Source organism: Emys orbicularis, chromosome 5 (genome assembly GCF_028017835.1).
Source record: "Emys orbicularis isolate rEmyOrb1 chromosome 5, rEmyOrb1.hap1, whole genome shotgun sequence".
Lineage (NCBI taxonomy): Eukaryota > Metazoa > Chordata > Testudines > Emydidae > Emys > Emys orbicularis.
Window position 1 is genome coordinate 123,926,456 of NC_088687.1, and position 23,203 is coordinate 123,949,658.

General features: G+C 43.0%; 1 protein-coding gene across 1 annotated transcript; it reads right to left on the reverse strand.

Moving 5' to 3' along the window:
* Positions 1 to 256: 256 nt before the first annotated feature.
* Positions 257 to 2,866, reverse strand: LOC135879590 (homeobox protein HMX1-like). The gene is made up of 2 exons (XM_065405629.1): positions 2,566 to 2,866; positions 257 to 846 (listed from the first exon to the last, which is right to left on the reverse strand). The coding sequence occupies exons 1-2, from the start codon at positions 2,864 to 2,866 to the stop codon at positions 257 to 259; spliced, it is 891 nt and encodes a 296-aa protein (XP_065261701.1).
* Between the last annotated feature and the right edge of the window lie 20,337 nt (positions 2,867 to 23,203).

Consider the following 23,203-nt stretch of genomic DNA (forward strand, 5'->3'; position numbering starts at 1 on the left):
CTGTGTTTTCTTTGGGCACGTGACAGGCATAGACATCCTGGTGACAGACACCGTGTTGATTGTTTTCCTTCTCTTGCTTTTATAGTTACCCCCAAAGTATGTTTATTGCACGTTTTAAAATTCAAAAGCATAAAATCAAGAAATGTATAAGTCGAAATAAGAAGTTTGGAGGAAGGGGGGAGGAGAATGGGGCTGAAAAGGAGGAGGGGAAAAGTGGGGGCAAAGCCGGGAAAAAGGTCCTTGCAAAGATGGATTCTCAAACGAGTCCTGTCATTTGCGATCTCAGAAACGGGACTGAGGCGGCAGGGAAGGTGGCCAGGGGGTAGCTGACAGCGTTAGAAAACCCCACCAGGGGAGGAGACATGTGAGGCAAAGTGAAGCCTAAAGCACTTGCAGGCGAGTTTTCGTGGTACAAAATGGGCACCCTTACTATCCTTTGAGCAGAGTGGGAGACGTTGGCCGCTTCCAAATCCGCAGCCAGTTGTCTTTTCCACTTATTCCTGCGGTTCTGGAACCAGATCTTCACCTGGGTCTCGGTGAGGTGCAAGGAGGCCGCCAGGCCGGCCCTCTCCGAGCTGCTCAGGTAGCGCTTCATGTCGAAGGTGGACTCCAGCTGGAAGACCTGACTCCGGCTGAAGACCGTGCGGGTCTTCTTCTTGCGGCCCGCGGCTCTCTGCTCAGCGGAATCCGGCTCCTCGGCTTTGTCATCCTCCTCCCTGCTGTTGCTGCCGCAAGCAAACTCCTCTCTCCGCTCTGCCGAGCCCAGCTCGTCTGCCTGTTTCCTGCAGCCCCCTGACCTCCCCGCTGATGCCTCCTCGGAGATCTCGGGAGAGTCTCGGTCACTGGCTGATGGAGAGAGAGACAGAGGAACAAGGGTTGTTTCTTCCGTAGACACACACACACACACACACACGCACACCGTGCCTGGCTCTCCAGACTCATCGCTCGGGTATTAATTATGTAATACATATAGTATAATAGAATATTTATCATGTTCATATATTTAAAAGACTCCCACACTGATTTGCACATACAAATGAACTCTAATTACCACTGAGGGATGGGACACACAGCAGCAAATAAAGCAAACACGGAGAGCTGAGAATGTGGTGTCACAGCGCAGTTGCTTTCTTGCGCTACCTCTTCTTCTTGTTTCCACGTCCATCCCTATTTCGCCAGATGAATATTACAGGGAATCATCCTTTGCAGCACATGACACGGATAAATATTTTCCCTTCAGAAAGAATCATTGTCCAGACCAATAAGCACTCAGCTACACAACTAAAACTCATTAGGTTAAGAAATTATGCAAACAATAGCCTATAGTAAAAGAAATTACAGATATGTCTATCAGTGGCTGAAATTACAGATATTTCCATCAAAGAAATGAAGGGGGCTCAATATGTGTTAAGGTAGAGGAGTATTTCGCCCCGTTTGGAGCTTGACTTATTTCGTATTTCGAAACTGAATGCATTATTCAAAATGTAATAATGGAACTCCTAAAGCTGCCTTCTAAAAATGGTTCAGGTTGGAATGAAAATCTTAGACTATCCAATGGCGTCAGGGTTTTTTGTTTGTTTGTTTGTTTTGTTGTTGTTGTTTTTTTGTAAAAAAAATCTGTTTATAGAAAAGAAAAGGGTTTACGTTGGCTGCTTCCAGGTGTAATTTTGAAACAAGAGCCTGGCCATGTAGGAATTAACACACCTTTGGTAAAAATGGGACCTGCTAGGATGTACAAACACATCTTTCACGTAAGACACAGTCATGGAAACGCTAGCATATAACCTTCCCCTCTGTTGTCCAGAGGCGTGTGCTAAGTAACAGGTTTTTTTTCAGCAGAACAGCTGACTCTAGCCTGCAAACTTTTTCAGATGTTAGTTTCTGCACTAGAATTTAAATGTCTGCTGCAATGCTATTTGGTGCATTCAAAACACGACGGTGCAGGCCTTAGGTACTAGGGGATTGCTTTTACAGAATAATCGCTATTTTATTTCTGCTCCAGATTATTCTATTTTTTAAAATATGGATTTTTTTGAAACCAGCCCACAGGACTGATGCTCAACGTGCGTCTGTGTGTGGAGGGAGGAGGGGGACTGACATTTGAATGATAATTTATAATTTTTCTGAGAATTGTTCTGGGCAGATCTGGTTAGAAACAATGAGCCAGTGCGAGAGAAGGGATTTTAAGAAGAGAGGAGTTGGAGCTCTTGCTTCCGAGTGCTATTTTGCCATTCATTCCATTCTCCCTTTTTGTGCCTGAGGGAAGAGTGTAGACTCCCATTGGAAATCCATTTCTTAGGGTGATTGTGCAAATATTCCAATACAGGGGAGAAATGTACATGACATTATCTGGGAACTAAAACCCCTCTGGTCCTCTAGTATAGGTCTGACACATATATACACAGTGCAGCCTGCACTGAAAGCTGCTCCCTCTCTCTCTGCAGGGAGACAGGTACACCCAGTGATGGCTACAGGGCTGCCTTTTGCTCTAGCCGAGTAAAGAGCATTTTGGACCCCAGTGGGCTGCTCAAGACACAACAAGTACAGAACCGCAAGGAAACTTACTGTCTGGACTGGTGCATCCTATAAAACTAGCATGAGCTCTTCTGTACCACTCCATTGTACTTTCCCTGAGAGGATAGGTCTGTGAACTGAACGCAAAAGGAGAGACTTGGCAGCAGACCTGCGCGCAATGGCTGCCGGCTATTCCGCTGTGCGACCGCGTCTCTTTGTGGCCATCCTCCGTGCTCTCCTGTGTCCTCTCCTCTCGGCTCTCTTTCCCCTCGGTCCCCAGCAAATTCTCGATAAAAAAAGACGAGACCCTGGCGGAGGCAGAATTGGTGGTGTCGGTGACTTCGTCCGGCATAATGGGTCCAGCTCGCAGGGGCAGAGCAGTGGGGGCTGGGAATGCTCGCTGTCTAGATCGCTAGTCAGTTTCCAAGGCGAAAGGGATCTCTCGCTCTGCACGAGCAATCGCCTCCTTTCTCTGCGGAACCCGATGGATGCTCTCCTGGTATAAAAGGATTTTTTTTCCCGGAGTAATCATTTCAGATCGCTGTTTGCCATCATTTCCTGCCAGCTAGGAGAGGAGGGGAAGGGGGGGAGCCCATCCGAGGCGCCAGATTCTGCGCGAAAACGCTAATCACGAAATAAAAATGTCATGCAAGTTAAACGTTTTACAAGCGAGGAGTAATTCTCCGATTGGACGAGCAGCACGGCAAATGGGATTAGTCCGGGGAAAGCAGGGCAATTACTTGCAATGAGTTCAGTGGTGCTGGGGTCTGGGTCTGGTGCTGTGTGTGTGTGCGCGCGCTGCCTCGGGGGCTTGGAGAAGCCTTGTCACTCACAGGCTTTTTATTTAGGTCAATTAGGGAGCAAATCAAAACGCAGAGAGCGGGAATGCCAGGCTCCAACTCATGGGTAGGAGGGATGGTCAGGCCAGCATCCCGAACCTCCCATTGGCTAGATTGGGCTCAGAGGGCAGCCCAGCCAACCAATTCCCGCCCATGTATTGTAATAATAAGAATAATGAATAATTGGTGGATGAGGACATAAATGAGAGCAAGTTAACAAGGACCCTCTCCTTCTTGAAACATCCCCCTTTAACCTCCTCCGTCCTCTTCCAGGTTCTTTCACTCCGGACGGATCCTCCGGAATCAGTTGGGGATTATTTCTTAGCATCTTTCCCCCCATCTCCTCCTTCAGAGTTGAACCCTGGATGGTTGTGAATTGCTCAGAGCTCCTGCTCTCGGTTAATTCGAACAGGAGGGGGTGGGGAGAAGAATGATCTCCCGCCCCCTTATTTATCCTAGTGTGGGTTAAGATGCTAACCCCTTTATCAATACAACAAGAAGTGTCTGTTTCAAACATGTCTGCCCCGGACAGGTCCCACTGCAAGCCACCCTGGCTGGTGGGGTGAACAGGAGGTAGTAGGATGACCCATACCTGAATGAAAGGCCGGACAATCCAGTGAGCATGGCCTGGGGTGGGATGTGGACTGCATGCGCTAATCCCTCTCTCCCACCTCTCAGGGCCATGCTTCTTTCGATGCATGTGCTGGTTGGTTTCAACCTTTGTCTGTATTTTTTAACCTTGACTCGATTTTAAATGGCAACCATTCAACGTAACAGAGCCCGGAGCTCCGAGCGACCCGAGCTTCCTAGCCGTGGTCGCCTGCTTCAGCCTGTGACGGTAGTTCAATGTGAGCTCTTCGCCATGGCCCGAGGCGCGGGGCTGCTGCCGCTGCCTGGCCAAAGCGCGCTTGTGTGAAGCCCGAGTGTTGCGGGAAGCGTGGCCAGCTGGGTTTCCAGCAGCGCCAGCCTCTCAGCGCGCTTAAGCACATCTATTAAACTGAGAGATGCGAGACGATGTCCCTCCTAGCAGAAAACCGATCGCTCCTGACATTGAGCGCTACACGATTCAGCGAGGGTGGAATTCCCCATTCAGTACAGACAGCAGTGCGCGTGTGTGTCTTTCAGCTGCCACTTTGACATAAATATATCGGTGTCTTTTCCACTACTCCGCTACAAGGAAAGGGAACTCGCTGCTGTTTGCTGGTAGGTGTTAGTTACTTCACGCGCCTCTCCTTCGGACTGGGTGGGCCAAGTTTTCAGAGAGACCAAGACGAGACTTCAGACCTAAGTTCCTGGAGCTTTAGGTAAGTAAACAGACACCATGCAGGGTGCACCCGTGAATAACCCCCTGGCACAACCCTGTTGTGCATGAGGTGGTTTAATGCAAGCTGCTGATATTGACCAGAGGGCCAGATGCCGCTTGTTAACTAACCTATGGACATCATAAAAAGATTGGTAGTTGTGTTGCAAAATAACAATGTAGGGGTCTAAGATCATCACTCCTGTCCTTTTCATATTGGATGAGCCCTCTTACTTTAAGTTTGCAGCAAACTGGACAGGCAATTATTTTTAAAGCCCCGCCTCCTCACCCCGGACCGCTACAGTACCTTGAAAACATCTATTGAATTTCACCGCTTGGCACAGCTATTTAATACATGGCAGGAGTTTTGAGACATTTACCACTGTTTAGAGAGAGAGGTCGTAGAATCTGATGTAATTTGGGAGCATATACTGTTCCAAACCCTGCTCCTCATTGCCCCATTGCCTTCATTGCGGGATATTCGCCTGAGTAAAACGGAGGATTTGGCCTGTTGCGTTAGATTTTATAGAGCTTTTTTCTGTTTGGAAAGACATAGTTAGGGGAAAGTCGTTTATGCTTCAGACTCTGATATTTTCAGCTGTTTCCATAAAATCCCAACATAATTCGAAAATATACAGTGCTTAAATGGAAATTGTTTGCTTCAAAGCTCATGTGGGGCCGGGCTGGGAATACTGGGAAATGCTGGGAATACTGGGAAATTATGAGTAGGAGTCAAATACATTCACCATCTGTTTTACAACAATTATACTTATAAAATCACCATTATTCATGTTTTGTGTGACATCTACATGTGTTTAGTTTACTGGATATTTCATTTTTTCCATATATAGTTCCTAGAAGTGTATGTATTCATCTATATGTATTTATGCATATATAAAGCTTTGTATATATTAGATTGTATTTATTAACACATGCACCTATAATATGTATGCGAATGTTGTATATATACGTATGTATATACCTATACACGTATAATACTGTATATGTACATACAATATCAAAAACTACACACACACTACGGAATTATATATTGCATATATATGGAAAGAGAAAGTGTGAAAGAGAAAATTTACTGGATATTTCATTATATATATTCAGCAAATTCTACATATATAATATATGAATAATGTAATATGCTAGATGTGTGTGTTTGTTTCTAGAATAAACTATGGAATTTGGACACTGGTTTACATTCTTCCATTATTAGATAATCATTACATAATAGCGCTTACGAAGAAGACAAATCTCTTCACGAATTTACTTGTATTCGTTACTTCTCACACTGATTTTCTAATCATATGTCAGATGTCGTTTGAACTTGTCCCGTGACTCACTGAAAGCTTCTGTTATTCTACAGATGGGTTCAGACATCAAAATTACATGGCATGCAGAATTCTTCTTACCTAATCACATAAATTCTCATTTAAGCGCAGGATGCATTATTTGAACAGGAATCATGCGTTTGTTGTTCACCTGTTGGACTTTCTACCTGAAGTGTTGATTCCTATTTTCAGATTTATCTTAACGGCGAATGAATTTCGTGGTGTGCTGAGCGAATACGGATTTTTGCCCTGTGCTTTTCCAAATCTAGCTAGCACACTAACTCCCACATTTTGCCAGTTCCAAGACAAACCTTTTCGAGACGATACCTAACAATAAAGGTTTAGAACTGCCGCTGCCCTAAATATAGAAGAAGCACATGGGGAGTAAACGTCTGACAATATTAAAGGTCGAAAAGTACTTGAAAGTGTTTTACCTGTAGAACAGATTATCGAGTAAAGTAATTCTTCTATATTCCGCTTTCCTAACGTTTTAGAGGCTTTCCCTGCTAGGATCAACCATATTGGCTTGATTTTACTCTAAGCCACGTTTTTATTGGACATATCTCTTGCAAGCTATAAGGGCAAGTAACTCTTCAGTTAATCAGTTCTCACCGTGTCATCGCGCCCCGGGGATCTTTTCTTCGCTTACTTCGGGAAAGAACCATTGTGATTTATAAATTCCCTAGTTTAAACGGATGGTTAGTGCCTCCCCGTCTGTGCGAAGCACTGGAATGAGCATCCTGCTTTGTTTGCACAAGAGGAATGAAAGTGGAAATGTAGTGCAGCCTGCCCCACACAGCAACTGTGACCTCGCGGCTTCCCGGCGCGAGGAACCAGGTACTGCCCATGTTACAGTCCCTGAACGATGGATGTTTAGACTCTAGAAACGTTCCCACAAGGTGTATGAGGGTCCTGGGTTTGTTATGCAATATTGGCTACAAAATAGGGAGCAACAGGAAGTGTAAAGCAACGCAAAACTGTGTGTGGAAGGGGCTGTCCCTTAGCCGTTAACAATAATGAGAAAACATAGTATTCAAAGGTCTGAACTAGTTGTGAACAGCCAGGTTACTCTGTGGGGGAGTATATTTTGGAGAGCAGGGCTGCTTTCTGAACCAACTGGGCCACGTGTGACTGCAATGTTATCCTGCTCCCAAGTCTGTTTGATGTTTCACTTGTCGGACAGTACCAGTGACATGGAAGCCTAGTTTCTGGAGCAACCTCTGCTCTTCTACTCGGAAGGGAGACCGCAGTATGTTTTGAGCTGGGTCTCTGTAGGAGGCGCTTAGGCCGGCGATAATGAGTCGCTTCTCTACTGTCCATGCCCAAAAGTAGTGTTGACTATCTCGCTGGGTCGCAGCCACTCCGCTAGTAGATCAGAGGCCGCCTTGTGAGTAGGGAATGCTGGTCTGTGGGAAAGTGCTGCCACATTGGCTGATATTAAAAAAGAAAATCCTTTTGCAGCCACGTTCACTCTAACGATGATAATAATAATAATAATAATAATAATAAATTAATAAAACATCTTGTGTCGAAACTGACGGGGACCTCTTAGCCTAGAAGATCATAAATGCCAAACAACACAACAAACGCTGGCTCCCGCGAAGGGCACAGAAACAGGGCACTGAAATCCCGGGGAGTGTTGCCATCGGCTCCAACGGGAGCAGGATCGGGCCCTACACTTGAAGGCGGGGTTGATAAGCACCTGTAACCCAACGATGAGCCGGGAACAATTGTGCTTTCTCTGGAAAGCAACCCGAGTAGCGGGCTCAGGCCCAGCCCCTGCCCCTGGGTGAGCCCCATGGAGATCGATGGCTGCGCGTAGTCCTGTTGCAGCCATGGGGCTAATTGCAGAGGAAAGGGGCCAGAATCAGCGAATCTAGCCCTCGGTGAGCTAGGCTGGGAGGCCTTTACATATGTCCCTGACCGCGCGTTGGGATGGCTGTAAATTACACCGCATGGAAGAACCTTAAACTGGTCCCGGTCTATTAGCTGAAGGATCCGTGACCCCCCACTGAAAGGCGCTCCAGCCAGACTTGCTTTCTCCACCCACTGAAATAATAGAGCCGCAGCACTGTCAAGACGCTTGTGCGGGCTGTTAGTTCCTCTCATTGCTCAGCAGTGAGGCCCCGATCCCGCGTAAAAGTCGAAAACCATTCATGTTTAGTTTGTACCCATAACACTCACTACTGCTCCCACTGAAGTCAATGGGGAACCTCCTGTGTACTTCAGTGGGAGCATGATCTTGCCCGTAGAAATAATCTTATTCGTAATTCAGGTATCTGATTTTCCTCTTTTAACTTTTGTTTTAAACCTGGAAACGATAATATAGCTTATGGCATGGGATTCGGAGACAGTGATATAGATAAACTTGCTGCTTTCTGCTCACTTAAACTATAATAGAATATGCTTATTCAATACAACACGACAGCTATTTATAATCAGTTTCTCTAAGGGCAGGTCTACACTACCCGCCTGAATCGGTGGGTAGAAATCGATCTCTCGGGGATCGAATTATCGCGTCTAGTCGGGAAGTGACAATTAATCCCCGAATCGACGCTTCTACTCCACCAGCGGAGGTAGGAGTAAGCGCCGTCGACGGGGGAGCCGCGGACGTCGATTTGCCGCCGTCCTCACAGCGGGGTACGTCGGCTCCGATATGTCGAATTCAGCTATGCTATTCAAGTAGCAGAATTTGCATATCTTAAATCGACCCCCCCCCCCCGTAGTGAGGACGTAGCCTAAGTTATAGAAATAAAAAACCCTAATAACCAGTAGATGGTGGAAAGACTGGAACTGGAATATGAATACATCAGTGTAACCGTACCTTAGTGGGTCACAACTGAGGATGCCAAATTCAGGACAAACTGTTGAGAAATAGGGCAAACACAACCCAAAACTGGTGGTTAGTCTCCCATAAGATATACCAAACCAGCCACAAAAGTAAACTCCTTTTTCACCCCACTGGCTAACAAGAAGTCATAAAAGCAGTTTCCTTGGGTATTCAGGCTCTTTTATCACCACCAAAAACACTGGATTCAGAGATGAGTGGTTCTTTACAACCAGTCTCATCAAATGAAAAGTTCTTCTGATCCCAAAGGACCAGCCACGCACCCAAGTCAATACATAACTTAAATCTTACCTCGAAAATCACTCTGATGATTTTCTAAATCTAGAGGTTTATTGAAAGAAAGAAAGAAAGAAAGAAAGAAAGAAAGAAAGAAAGAAAGAAAGAAAGAAAGAAAGAAAGAAAGAAAGAAAGATGAGAGCTAAAATTGGTTAAAGGAATCAAATACATACAGTAATTGCAAAGTTCTTGGTTCAGGCTTGTAGCAGTGATGGAATAAACTGCTGGCTTAAATCAAGTCTCTGGTTGCTTCCAAATCATTGGAAAGACCTCAGTCCCTTGGTTAGAATGCTCCCATTAGTATAGTCCAGAGGTTTGGGCAAGAAAGAGGCAAAATGGCGGCGTTTCCAGGGCCTTTTATAGTTTCTGCCATGTGGAGGGAATCCCATTGTTCTTGTTGTGGAAAATTACAGTAACAAAATGGAGTTTGGAGTCACATGGTCAAGTCACATGTCCATGCATTTCCCTAGTCACAGCAGGAAATTCCATAAAGTGTAGATAGGTATCTCCCATGGTCCATTGTCAGTTAAATGTTCTTTTGATGGGCCACTCAATTTGAATAGTACCTCCAAGATGTGCTGTCTAGCTACCTTGTGGGCGTTACCCCAGGGGCAAACATTTTAAAATCCAAGTATAGAGCCAATACTCATAACTTCAAATACAAAAATGATACATGCATACAGATAGCATAATCATAACCAGCAAATCATAACCTTTTCATGGACACCTCATTTGACAGCCTTTGTACAAGATTTGTTGCAAATCTATAACAGTGATTGCAACAATGATCTATATGGTCCTATTTTAATCAGATAATGTCACAGTCAGAAATGAGATTTCAATGGTTAACCATATGTAAGATATACAAGAGACACCGAAAATAAAAAGAAAGAACATTGCTTGAAGAAAAAGTGAAGAGGGTAGGTTAAGCCAAAAACAACACTCAGCATATAATTCAGGGGAAAGATTGACTGATGTATTTCTTTGCTCTTCGGAGACTGTGGCATGTCATACAGGATCTGTGCTGCCAAACTGTTGTGTTACTGGAAGGAGTAAAATTCTTGGATAAATTCATACAGTTTTTCAAGCACATAATAAGCACTTGCTTCCATTTATTAAAAATTTTATTAAAGTGAATGTTTAAAATGAAATATACACGAGTTAAGAGGCAAGGTACTGTACATCTGGGGTCAGGCTTCGGTTATGGGGGGTTACAGGTATCGTTTGCAAGGATGAAAAGATACATACATATCGCATAACCTGCATAGACCCAGATTGCGGTGCAAGGGTTTTTAAAGTGTCAGTGGATAAGTGGGCTCGGGTACGCCACCCATGGAATGAATAAGGAGTCCAAGTCAGTATTGGTGTAGCGGATAAGTACATGGGTGGGGTGCGTCCCTTGATCCGTCAGGGAAGGAAGTGGGTTATTTCCCTGGTCGGCGGTCTCAGTTACTCAGTGTGGTATTGACTGTGTCCTGTGATGTGTTCTGTATAAATGTCTCTGGACCACCTGATGGTGTCGGACACCATGAGTTGTCTCCTGAGCCGGGCGTAGCCTCGACCGACTCCGCACGCTTTCAGAACCGGCTCGTTGTGGGGGTCCCACGAGCCCAGGGCTCCCACAATCAGGGCGTGTATCTGGACCTTGTAGCCCTGGGCTCTCAGGGTCTCGGCCAGCAGGGTGTACTTTGACGCCTTCCGTGCTTGGGCCTCGTGGAGGGCTGGTGACCGATTTTCAAAAGGCACCCTGACATCTACGATGAGGATCTTCTTCTTTTCTGCGTCCGTCATGACAATGTCAGGTCGCAGTCTGCTGTCTGTCCCGGGGATGGTGGAGTCGAGGGTGATCTTCCCCAGGGACGGCGGGATGGCTTTCACCAGCCGGTTCTGGATGGCGTTGTGGCGGTCCCACCAGGCTCCGGAGTGCTGTTTGCATCCACACAGGACGTGGGGCAGGGTCTTGTTTGCGTAGCCGCACTTCCTGCAGCACTTGTCCCGGTTGCCGTGGCAGATGGCTCCGTTGAGGGGAACTCAGTTGAGTTGGGCCCTGTGGACGAACTGCCAGTCAGCGAACCTGGTGAAGCTGCCATGATTCAGTCAAAGATGGGATATTGAAATAAGGATAGTGCAGGAAACAAGGCTATAAGTTGTAAGTTTCCCAAATGTATAGCTCTTAAGGTGAAGCCGAAATAGAAGGTAAGAAAAATTCAACACTGCCATACTCAATCGCTACTTGGTCTTAATATAATGAGTTGATCTTTATATAATGCTAACAGTGCACCCTCTATTTGGTTCCATAGTGACCATCATTAAAATAACATTCATGATGAGCTTCAGAAAAAGTTTTCTGGCATAACTAGCTCTCATCAAGGGGATGGGCCATCTTCTGGAAGCAGTGTGTGTGATGTCAGGAACATGATGTATCCTTTCCACTGACCAATTTTGCAATCAGGTACCAAAAGCTACACTGTGTCTGCACTATTTCATGAAATCCTGGTGAATTTAGGGGCTGTAGATTGTCCAACAAACTTTGAACTGACAATAAACTTTCAGGATTGTTTCCCACATCTGCTGAATGATACAGACCTTTCAGCAGGCTTTCTTTATAGGGCATGAATTCCATACAACGTTGTCTGCAATTTTTATGGAGAAGATAAATCATCTCCTTGCATTCTTCCTGGTAGCAGGGAACAGAGGAAAGTCTTTAGCTGATCAGCATGGCCCCAGCTATGTCCTCTCTTGTAATAAAAAGGTGAGGGAAGGTGTGTGTGGGTGTGGGTGTTTATTCACAATTTTGACAAAACAGAGGTGTATCTAAAGGTAAACTTGGTTTCAAATAGCCGTATTACAATGATTTTGTCTCTAACATCTCAGGTGAAGACTGTCCATATATATATATATATAAAGAAAGCAAGGAACAAAGCTACACAGTGGTAGTTTATGATGTTTCATTAATTAATAAGAACACTACAGGTACACAACTGGCAACATTTCCTCTTGAAATGATACAACTTTTCTGGATATGAAATTAAATTTAAAATTCCAAGCAGAAATAATTATACATATATCCAAACTTTCTCCCAGGAAATAAACTATTCATATTCAGGAAGCATGAATCAGATACAGCATTATTATTGGCTAGATCCAAGCTCATTGAAATCAATTCACTACAGTGGGTTTTGGATTAGGCTGTATTTGAATCACACAGGTTAACATCAACCCCATCATTATTCATTTTCTTTTGATGTCCTTACAGAAAAGTCACACCATCTCCCTAGTCAACATATTTAATTTGTTGACTCTCAAATATGGTCGCCAACAAAAAAACAAAACAAAACATGGGGTTCAGCTATAAAAAATACTGGAGCCTTAATTCCCAATAAAAGAAATTCTGATTACAGATTCCAAACTCTTTTCTGATGTGACTGGTCTGATAAGAGCTAAGATATACATTTTTATTCTTGTGTTTTAGAATACCATTGGGCTTTCATACTATCTGCAGAAATCTCTCCTTTTCAGAGACTGAGATAAACATCACAGTTCTAGTTAGTTCTTCTTAAAACAGAAGAATCAGACCTGGTGAGGGGTGGCTATTCTTTAACAGGATTCTAAAACACTTGGGAATCTGGAGAGGATGAATACACGCTGTTTGGAATATTAATGCAAAATAAATTAATCAAATGTCTCAGAAGAATCTCATTCTAAGGTGGTAATCCTAACACACCTGTGCTACATTCTTGGCTCTAGGTTATGACATGGACTATGCACATACAGGGGAGTAAGAATTCCACCTACACCCCTTCATGGACTACCTGTCCCTTGGGTCTGGGGCAGCAGGAAGCAGAGCTAGACCCCACCTTATTCCTTTCCCAGAGCAGGTGGGTGGGGAATGGGCAGGAGGAGGGGCAGGGAACTGAACAGCCTTGTCTCTACTGCCTCAATGACCAACACAGCAGAGCCAGTATGGCAGTGGTAGTAATTTGCTACTGATATAGGTCATCAGTAAATTACTTCTCCCCAGGGGAAAGATGGGGAGGGGAGCAAAGAGAACTGTAGTTACCCTTAGCCAAAATTAGTTCCCAGGTATATGCTGATCCTTGCTTTGGGCTGTATCTTTGTGACAAAGTAAGTAATTCCACTTTACAATATAAAGAAGCATGATATTTATTAATAAGACCAGTTAAGACTTTTATTATGACAACTTACTGTATTACTGTAGCACTTAGAGGACTCAACTGAGATCAAGGCCCCATGGTGCTAGATGCTTTACAGACACATAGTAAGAGAGTCTCTATCCCAAAGAGCTTACAGTGTGATTAGACAAGACAGGAAAATGGTGGGAGGAAAGAATAGAGGTGAAGTGACTTGGCTAAGTTCACACAGCAAATCAGTGGCAGAGATGAAACAGACCCCACCTCTTTTGACTCACAAGTCTAATGTCCTACCCACTAGATCATGCTGTCTCTCTAAAACTGCTTTTAAGTGGTGTCATATTACATTTCCATTTAGTTGCACATTCTAATTTTGTTTGATCAAAATAAAATATATTTGAAGTAAAGGAATCATTGTAGGTTCGCAAGTGATTTATGCAGGAAATGGATACCAGTAAAGCTTTTATAGCTGTCATTGAGGCAAAAGCGCAATGTGGAAAGAGTAGTTTACCAGATCCTATCAAGTATATTTCACTCTGTTATCAACCATGACAGACAATATTGAGGCATATTAAGAAAAAAGATCACTTTTCAAGTCTGCATACTGTCTAGCTGGTTGGTAAAACTTTGATGAAACAGTATTCCACTGGAAAATGCAGTTCAAAATCAAAATGCTTCAAAAAACTGAGGTGATTTTGCGAAAATTTTATTTAGGAGAAAACTGAGTGGGGCTGGGGGGAATTCGGCCATGTTTCATTTTGACATTTTCAGAATGAAACATTTCAGTTTTGAAATTACTTTTCATGTTTGAATTTTTAAAATGTTGTATTACATTATAATACTATATATATATAAAGTTGAAATCTAAATTAAATGCTTCAACTGATCCATTGTAAATAAATATTTATTTATTTTAATGTTATTTCGTGGAGAATTCCACTGCTTTCAGGTTTCATTCAAATTGGAAATGGCAGATTTCAAAATCCTTCACAGAGCAGAATTTCTGTCCTCTGCACAGCTGTAACTGAGCACTTTCACTGCATTCTGGGGCTAAAGGAGATTTTCAACATGACTCCAGAGTCTGAAGATTAAAGTTTAGCCTTCTAAAGGAAGCCTTTGCTTAGATGCTGTTGTCTTTTCCCCATCAACTTCTGAATGATTTTAGAGCGGAGAAAAGACATTGTAACAGATAGCAACGAACCTATGAATTTTTTGGCCTGTAAGTGTATGGCTACATTGGCTTCTTCCGCTAAAGTATTGAAACAGAAGAGACTTGTTAATTTAGTAAAAATTCATATCCTCCTTAATCTAATTAAATCAGGGAGTTCAGTCTAATTCTTAAAGAGGGCTATGTCAAGCTGTCCTACAGTGTCTCAAGAGCAGGGGTCTCAAACTCAATTTACCTTAGGGCCAGTGCCAGTCCTGTGGTGACTGTACGTCGACATAACTTAGACTGACTTAATTTCATAGTGTAGACTTGCCCTTAGATTTCACTAATCAATTATCAAGTAGAAACTCCTCAGCACTGTAACAGCCTTAACATGCAGTCACAGACAGTCCCTTTGGGTACTCCAATCTGTCTTGCCATCTAGGTAAGCCTACCTTTGTGATAGATAGCCCCTGACATCAAGGATCACAGCAATATTTAGGTTACTCACAGTCCCAAGGTACCAGTCATTTATCACAGGTCAATTACACTTCAGATCCCACACGAGACACAACTCTTGTAGCCAATCCTATAATTAATTATCTAAAGATTTATTAACTAGGAAAAGGAAATGAGAGTTATTTACAAGGTTAAAGCAGGTAAACGTATATACACACAAATGAGTTCCAATCTTTAAATTTCAAAAAGTAACAGAAGCTTCTATAATATGCAAGCTCTATATGTCCTTTAGGGCTAACCCAGGCTAAGAATTTGGAATCTTTTGCTTATGCCTAGTATCCTTGTTCCCTAGAGTCCAAGTAGCATAAAGATACAGTGGAATCTCAGAGTTACAAACACCGTGGGAATGGAGGTTGTTCATAACTCTGAAATGTTCGTAACTCTGAACGAAATGTTATGGTAGTTCTTTCAAAAGTTTACAACTGAACGTTGACTTAATACAGCTTTGAAACTTTAAAAGCAGCGTTTTCTTTTGCATAGTAACCATCTCAATTTAAATGAAACTAATACAGAAACATTTCCTTACCTTGTTAAATCTTTTTTTTAAAACTTTCCCTTTATTTTTTTAATAGTTTATGTTTAACACAGTACTGTACTGTATTTGCTTTTTGTTTTGTCTCTGTGGCTGCCTGATAGCATATTTCTGGTTCCAAATGAGGTGTGTGGTTGACCGGTCAGTTTGTAGCTCTGGTGTTCATAACTCTAAGGTTCTACTGTACAGTTCTTCCTTGTTAGGGGTTTTTATTCCCTTATCCCCTTCTGCTTTGAGCTTCAAACTCAGCTGATGGGAGGAATTCACTTGCAAGACTTATCTTCATGGTGGAGGGGAAGAGTAAAGAACAAAGTCTTTTGTCCTTTTTAACGTTCCACTCTAGTCTGTCAGCTGTAGACCATAATACCACTTAACCCCTTCTGTTGGAGGTCAGCATTTTGCACTACTCAGTTTCTCTCTCCTGTCTAATGATTTACACAGTTACAACGCAAACACTCAAATATTACCTTATAAGATGGGATACAGATATTATAAGTGAGATTAATGCATGCAGCAACTCACAAGCATTCCATAAAGTCTAAACACTAAATACATTCTTATAATTCTAATACCTATTTTAACAATATTAACATAGAGTGAACAAGACTGATCCAGCTATGTACTTGTCAGTGTTCAGTTGAGACATGGGAACCTCGGTATGAGCTGGCAGTGTCACAGGCCCATTTTTAATTTTGTTCAGTCTGCCTGAGGACTACATAATCCACCCATTGTGGATTTACCAAGGAGGTAAATGAGATATTCACACATAGATCAGAGTTAGATCAACACCCCATTATAATTTACATAAAAACTATTTTAGAGATATTTTAGAGAGTTATAAATTATAGTGTCTTTAGCCCCATCCCCTTTGATACCATGAGTCCAAATGTGCAGATTCTAAGGGAGAGAAATTATAAGCAATACAATTTAGAAGCCCCTACAAATGATCAAAAGTGGCTTTTCTACACCAAATGTTGCATTTGTAAGGTTCACTATCTTGTTATTTACATACAAGATCTAGTAACATGGGATCTATGGCAATGGAAGGGACAGATTCCCAGCTTGTCGTTCACATAAAGCAACAGTTTTACCATAATGGATGGCCAGATATCTGATCTTAAATCTGTCATTAGTCCAGGACCAAACGTCCAATGTGTACGCAATTTGGGGGTATTACATTTGGAGGCGGGGAGAAAATATTTTTGTGTTAAAAAAAACAACAACTGTGGACATTTGAGTGAGCTCTGAGGTTTGCAGTATTAGAAATAATCCTGACAGAAAGAGATAAGTGGTCAGTGCATTTGATTCAATCAGAGATGCATGAAAAATGCAATTTAACAAATGGTTCTGCAATTTATTTCATGAATGATACCACTCCATCTGTGGAGATCTCTACCTCTAGGGAAATGAAATTCACACTAAAACTACATACATATATCATATCAAGTATATTCACATGGAAATTACATTGGCACATAGTGTCAAAGTGTTGTTGAAATTTCTCTAGTAGCATTGACTCTAGTCAAAGATAATGTAAGTAATGAATTAAGATCCTAATGTAAATCTTGGGAAACCCCAACCGTATTAGCTTTCTTGTACTGAATGATATTGTTATCAAATCTGATTAGCGCTACAGAACCCTGAAGCATTAGGAAAGCTGGGTCAAATACTAAATGAACTCCGTGGTAAAGCTCAATGTTTGTTTTTCTCGGAGTTACATAGCTATGAACTATCTTCAACGGGATCTGAACGTAACTCTGCTGAAAACCCACATGGATCAGCTTTTTCTCATAGGATTCTCATAGGATTCTCATCTTGTCTTTGCAAACTTATCAAATTGCGTTAGGACAGTGTGACTAGGTTCCAACTGTAATTCCTTAGGAAACATGCACACGGAGGCCTACATTTTGACCTTGTGAAGATGTATAAATTAGACCTGGAAAATGAAGTGGATCTCTGGTTGTGACCAGAACAGAATCTATGTGGTGATCATCTCTATTGTGTGTGTGTGACTTGCTGCAGGTCAGATTCCTTCTCACACTTCTGCTAAATCAGTGTTTTATCCATTAATAGGTCCCCATATGCGTCTCGCTACTTACATATCTCTGGAGTTGCCATTTGCCTCTTTCCCTCTGTCTGCTCCACGAAAGGCTTTCTAATTATTTAATAATAGAATAGAATATAAACCTAAAGAGATTGACTATATCCATCCTGCACAAGGCCCTGTTCAATTGGTTTTGCATGGGGCACCATGCAGAAGCTGGTGAGATAGATTTCACCCCTGGCAGTAGCACAGCCCTTCTGTGGCCACTATCCCAGTAAGGAGGCTGAAATAGTTGTGCCTCTGGATCCATATAGTCAAGATCCCATGGCCCTTTCTCTATTCTGTCTCAAACACCCCATGTGATCTGACCTTCCGGGGTCACCATGGATCCCCCGTCTCAGTGCACAAGGCTGTTTTATGCATCTGTACAACCACAGCATTGGGACAATGTGGTTTCCTAGGATGACAGGAAGAAAGCAGACCCTGCAGTCCTTGGTGTGCAAAGACAGCAATTGTGCCTAGCTGTTATGTAGGATCTGTAAGGGAGAGAAGACTGTATATATCCTGCATCCATACAAGGGCTAGGCAGAACCTGGCTCTGTAAATATCCCTATATTTAGAGCTATATCTACATCTACATTCTTATACCAGGCTAACTCAAACCATACTGTGTTGCTGCTTGGAAATGCAGACGTGAAGGGATATCTGGTTCTAATAAACAGATCACCTTATGGTGCGGCAGGTTTCAGTTTCCACAATAGAGTGCATTTGTGCTAGGAGTGATTTAAGCCATTTGGGACCTTCAAAAGCACAAATCCTTAGTGAACCTTATTGAAAATGACTACGCTGGCTGAAAAAAATAAGGAGGAGAATCTAGAGGGGTGATCCAAGATCACACACATCAGAAGAATGGAAATGAAGTATTTTCTAAAATGTTGCTCTTTCTCACAGTGTTGGGTGTGACACGCATACCCCCATTCCTTTGAGATATTAAGTCATGCTAATATTGGTACAACTGTCTGTTTGCTGTGTAAGACATCATGCTTAGCTAAAGATATTTGCGTTTTTTTTAAAAGTATGTTTTTTTAAAAAAAAACACGAGCAATGTTAATTATTGCTAATTTCCTGTTCCATGTTGCTGATTCCCAAGGAAGAAAGGGTAATGGAAAATTTCTCAGGTACACCTGGTGGGTTTTGACTATGATGTTTCACTCTCCCTCTATGCACAGAAATCCCATAGGAAGGGCAGAGTATCAGAGTGTAGATTGGCTGTGTAGACTTGAAAGGAGGAGTTTGCCCTTGGGTCCCAAATTGGAACGCTTTCTGTAGATCATAGTCTCCCTAAAACATATGTATTTAATAAATAAGCAAACAACCCCTCGGACTGCAGTAGGGCTGCAGTGGTGTGAATGAGAACATTTGGCTGGTTATTTCTTTTTTTGGCATTTATATTCTTCAGATCCCATTCACCCGCCATCAAATTATAATATGTCAACATCTACTTATCCTTTCCAGTGTCTAATAGAAGTGAGGACATGGATGAGAGTAAGCTTCCTGAAGCTCATTCCAGACCAGAGAGAAAGGATGTTTCCATAAAAAAACTGGACTGAACACAAAATAGAGAAAGCAAGGAATAATCCTGCATTATCAGGGAGGTGAAATAGATGAACTAATAGGGCTTTTCTATTTTTCACTTCTATGATTCTTTCACTCTGTACTGACCAGCAGAGAGAAGCATAGAAAACAATGGGCCAGGGCTGTGTGAGCTGAGGAGATGTAGAAAAAGGTAGCTCTAAGGTAGTTACATTTTTAGTCCTCCAATCCAAAAGCTGCTGGAAGATAAAATAGCCGCTGGTGTAATTTAGAAGAGTCAAAGTACTGTGCACTCTGGCCACATCTTCTCCCCCACTGGCATGCCATTGACCTGTGCCTCTTTACACACCAAGATTATCTGAGGCAGCCTGAAGTCCCCTTAGCACCATTGACTTAGGCAGAGCCAAGAAGCTGGCCCCTTATATTTCGAGTGGAGGAGAGTCCAGCCTTTGTTGATAAAGGACCTGGTTTTTGAGGTGCTGAACATATCCTTTGCTCTTTGGAAGGCCCCCAAATCCCACTGCAGTAAATGGGATTAGAGAGTCCTCTGCACCTCACAGGAGGCACTAGGTACCCCTGAAATCCAGATGCACATTCCACAGCCTCAGGATTGTTCCAGATCCATTGCTGCTCCTAGAACCTCAGGCCTTTTCATTCGCAGGGTTTCAGATAACGGAGATGCTGCCTCTCTGGTGTTGACCTTGCCCCAGTGATCTATGATATTGTCACTCCCAGGTTGGATTACTGCACGGGTCTCCACCAGGGCCGACCTTTAAAAACCTCTAGAAGCTTCAGCCATACTGCACAATCAACAGGGCGCCTCTTGAGCGGGGTGAACCACTGTCTCAATGAGCATATATTGGCAGTGCTCCATGCTTCATACTTACTGTCTGATGGCTCCCTGGTGCACTTCAAGAGGTAGAAGTTTTCTGTCCCCACTTCCTTGTTTGTGCAGGATGGATTGGATGATCCATCAGGAGATCTTGCCCTCACCCTGTCTTCTGTCATCCCTAAAAAACTGCTGCATATTGCTTCATCAAGAGGACACCACACACAGACTCTTGTCATCCGTTCCCCGCCCCCACCCTCTGAGCTTTACCACTGAGTTCATTTAGTATTTGACCCAGCTTTCCCCATGCTGCAGGGTTCTATAGCACTAATCGGATTTGATAACAATAAAATTCAGTACAAGAAAGCTAATCCATCTGGGGTTTCATAGGGTATCAATGTATTCATTATAACATGATGTGAGGTTGTGATTATGGCATAGTCTGCCCAGCTTTTGGACAGAAATGTGGGTGGAATACAGAGGTTTTGGTGCATTTTGTGGCTGAAAATAAAAGAAGTAGAGATTCCAGTGGAACAACTCAACTCCAGCATAATTCTAAGCCTGAGCCACTAAGTCCAACAATGGTACTCAGAGCAAACAGATTCCTTTAACAGGCATTCAATTCAGCAAAAAAAAATGTACTAGCAATGAAATATTTCCATTAATTTATCCAGAGGGAGGACAGTCATCCGAGCATTTCCTGGAGCAGCACTGGATTGAGAAGAATCTTTTATTTCATAATAAAGGTGGCTAAGGTCAATTTAGGTAAAGCTGGTTTGTTACCAACTTTAGCCTAATTGACTTGAGACACATTTATTCCAAAATAAGTCTCCCCACACAGACATGCTTTTAGCTAAAGCAACTCAAGTTACTTTCATTCTGAAATAGGAGTGGCTATACACAGATTTACACCCAAATCACTTTGAGGAAACCAGTTTAGTTAAATTGGCGTAAGTTTATGCATAGACCAGCCCTCAGAGAGCAGAACCCTACATCTCTGTCCAGGGACCTAACCAAAACCCCCAAGGGTTAGATTCTGTGCTGCACCACTTACAGGCGTAACAGAGAACTCACAGCCCAAAGAAGGATGGGGACTACAGTGGCTTTAAGCAACCATGCTGGCCTCCTGATCCTGGGACACTCTAGGGGCTGGAGCAGCCCTGTCACAGGGCTGACCTTGGAAGGGAGTCAGATCCCCAGCCTATGTGTGACAGGCTCCTCTGAAGGGAAGGAGCCAACCCTGGTCCACTTGGGCATAGTTAGCTGCCTAAGTAGCGGGAAGGCACCTAATTAAGTAAGGAGCACCTGGGCCTAATAAAAGGCTTAGGAGAGCTCAGATGGAAAACAATTCCTGAGAAGAATGGAAGCTTCAGTGGAGGGGAGCTCCTAGGGAGCCTGAGCTAGGCATTAGTGCTCTAGGCACAGGGCAGGCAGTAAGGTTTTCCCACAGTGAACCATGGTTCCTAGGGCTAATGTAGCCACATTTCAAGGGGGCTGCTAGGGACTCTGGGATGTCGCCCAGCACCCTTAGTTCTAGCACCTATGTTGACATAATTACTGTCCCCATTGTTATTCTGTGGGACCCCGCGTATCCTCTTTGCCTTGAATTCTGAAACTATATCCTGATTGTGAAGCCAAAGGTAAGTCGTTCCCCCATGAATGGACCTATGAGAGGCCTAGGAGAGATCCTGAGCAAACAGGGCAAAGACTGCAGACCTCTCTGGGCACAAGGGGCTGCTGATGGAACCTGGAGACTTTTCTATGGGGGCATTTAAGTTTTATCTGGGCTCTAAGGTAAGAGCCTTTAAATCCTTGTACAAGTACTCCTGTCAGAAGGCTTCCTTATAGGGAGATATATTGCTGTATAGTATTTGGCTTCTCTTTGACTGAAGCTCACTGAAGTGAGCTTGTCCCCACCATAAGGAGAAACTGAGGCAGGCCACAGCAGAACCACGCTCAGCTAAAGGGAGTGATTGGAATCCCTTCTACAGGCTGCCACAGTGACTTGGACAGTCCTGGGGGCCTGTCTAAGTTAGGGCAGACTTCACTGCCTATAGAATGAGTCACAGCATTTCCCAGATTCTCCATAGTGCTGAATATTGCAACCCTCTGCCCCTAGCTTGCCCCTTTGGAAGGCATCCTTGCAGCTGTCTCCATAGTGTTTGAACTGGGGGAATTCTCTCCTGGCTGGAACCAGGACTTTCAGGGCTTCCTTGTGCCACTTTGGCCCTTTTACCAGGAATAAATTGGCTTGAGCTTGGAGGGAGGAGAAGCTCACCCCGATTCTGAACACAGTTAGAAATCTGGATCTTTTCCTGACATTGCAGTGTTTGGAGTAAGTATTTGGATTTAGCCCATGGCAAGATTGTGTTTCAGCTTAGAACTGAGTTTAGGTCCAGAACCAGGGTTTGTTGTGGGAGTGTGGATTGGGCGTATTTCTCTTCTCTTATTTCATGTGAGGTTCCTCCTTCACAGAAAGTTAATTCCTTTTCTACACCAAGGAAAGCTGGCTATGTATGAAACAACATATGTAGAAATATTACTGGAATAAAAATGCCAAAATTAGTCTAAACACTATTTCAAATATAAAATATTACCATTATATTTACATATTGTTTCAGCCATGGGTGAACTTGTGATAAATCCCTGAGAATAGGGATTTATAAGGAAGAAATGAAGATAGACCCTGAAAGATAATAGAAATATTTTGAATCTTATGTTGTGAATTGATATAAAAACCAACCATGAGGTGTCTGGTTGGAGTCATATTTGAAAGAGATTAAAATCACTTATGATTTCCCTCCCTATGACTTAGTAAAACTGTCATGTAACATATAGTATTGCAGTAGCAGGTTAGTTTATTCTGTTCCAAAATGTTATGCACATACCAACTCACATTTCATAATCTATATGTTTTACCCCAGAAGTATGAAAGTGAAATGCGGTAATATAAAAACATCCTCCACACACAAAGCTTACATTACACTATCATAAACATAATACTGCCTGCAAAGAAGCTAGTTGGAACAGGACCTAGTTAACCTTATCATACTGCCACCTAGAGGCACGAAAGCTTATGCTCAAATAAATTTGTTAGTCTCTAAGGTGCCACAAGTACTCCTCGTTCTTTTTACATAAATATCTTTATCCTAAGCTAAGAGCTCTGCAAAACCTCAATGTAGGGCCTACAGACTTACATCAGTGTCAAAGTGAAGGAGTGCAGGGTTGGGCCCACAGTGTTATTTATTTCTTAGAAATAAGAAAACTG

What these genes read in the sequence shown, in the direction of transcription:
- LOC135879590 (XM_065405629.1), bottom strand. Translation starts at nt 2,866, where the DNA reads ATGCCGGACGAAGTCACCGACACCACCAATTCTGCCTCCGCCAGGGTC. An exon ending in AGGATGCACCAGTCCAGACA is followed by an intron (nt 847 to 2,565) that starts GTAAGTTTCCTT and finishes TCTCTCCATCAG; the next exon opens with CCAGTGACCGAGACTCTCCC.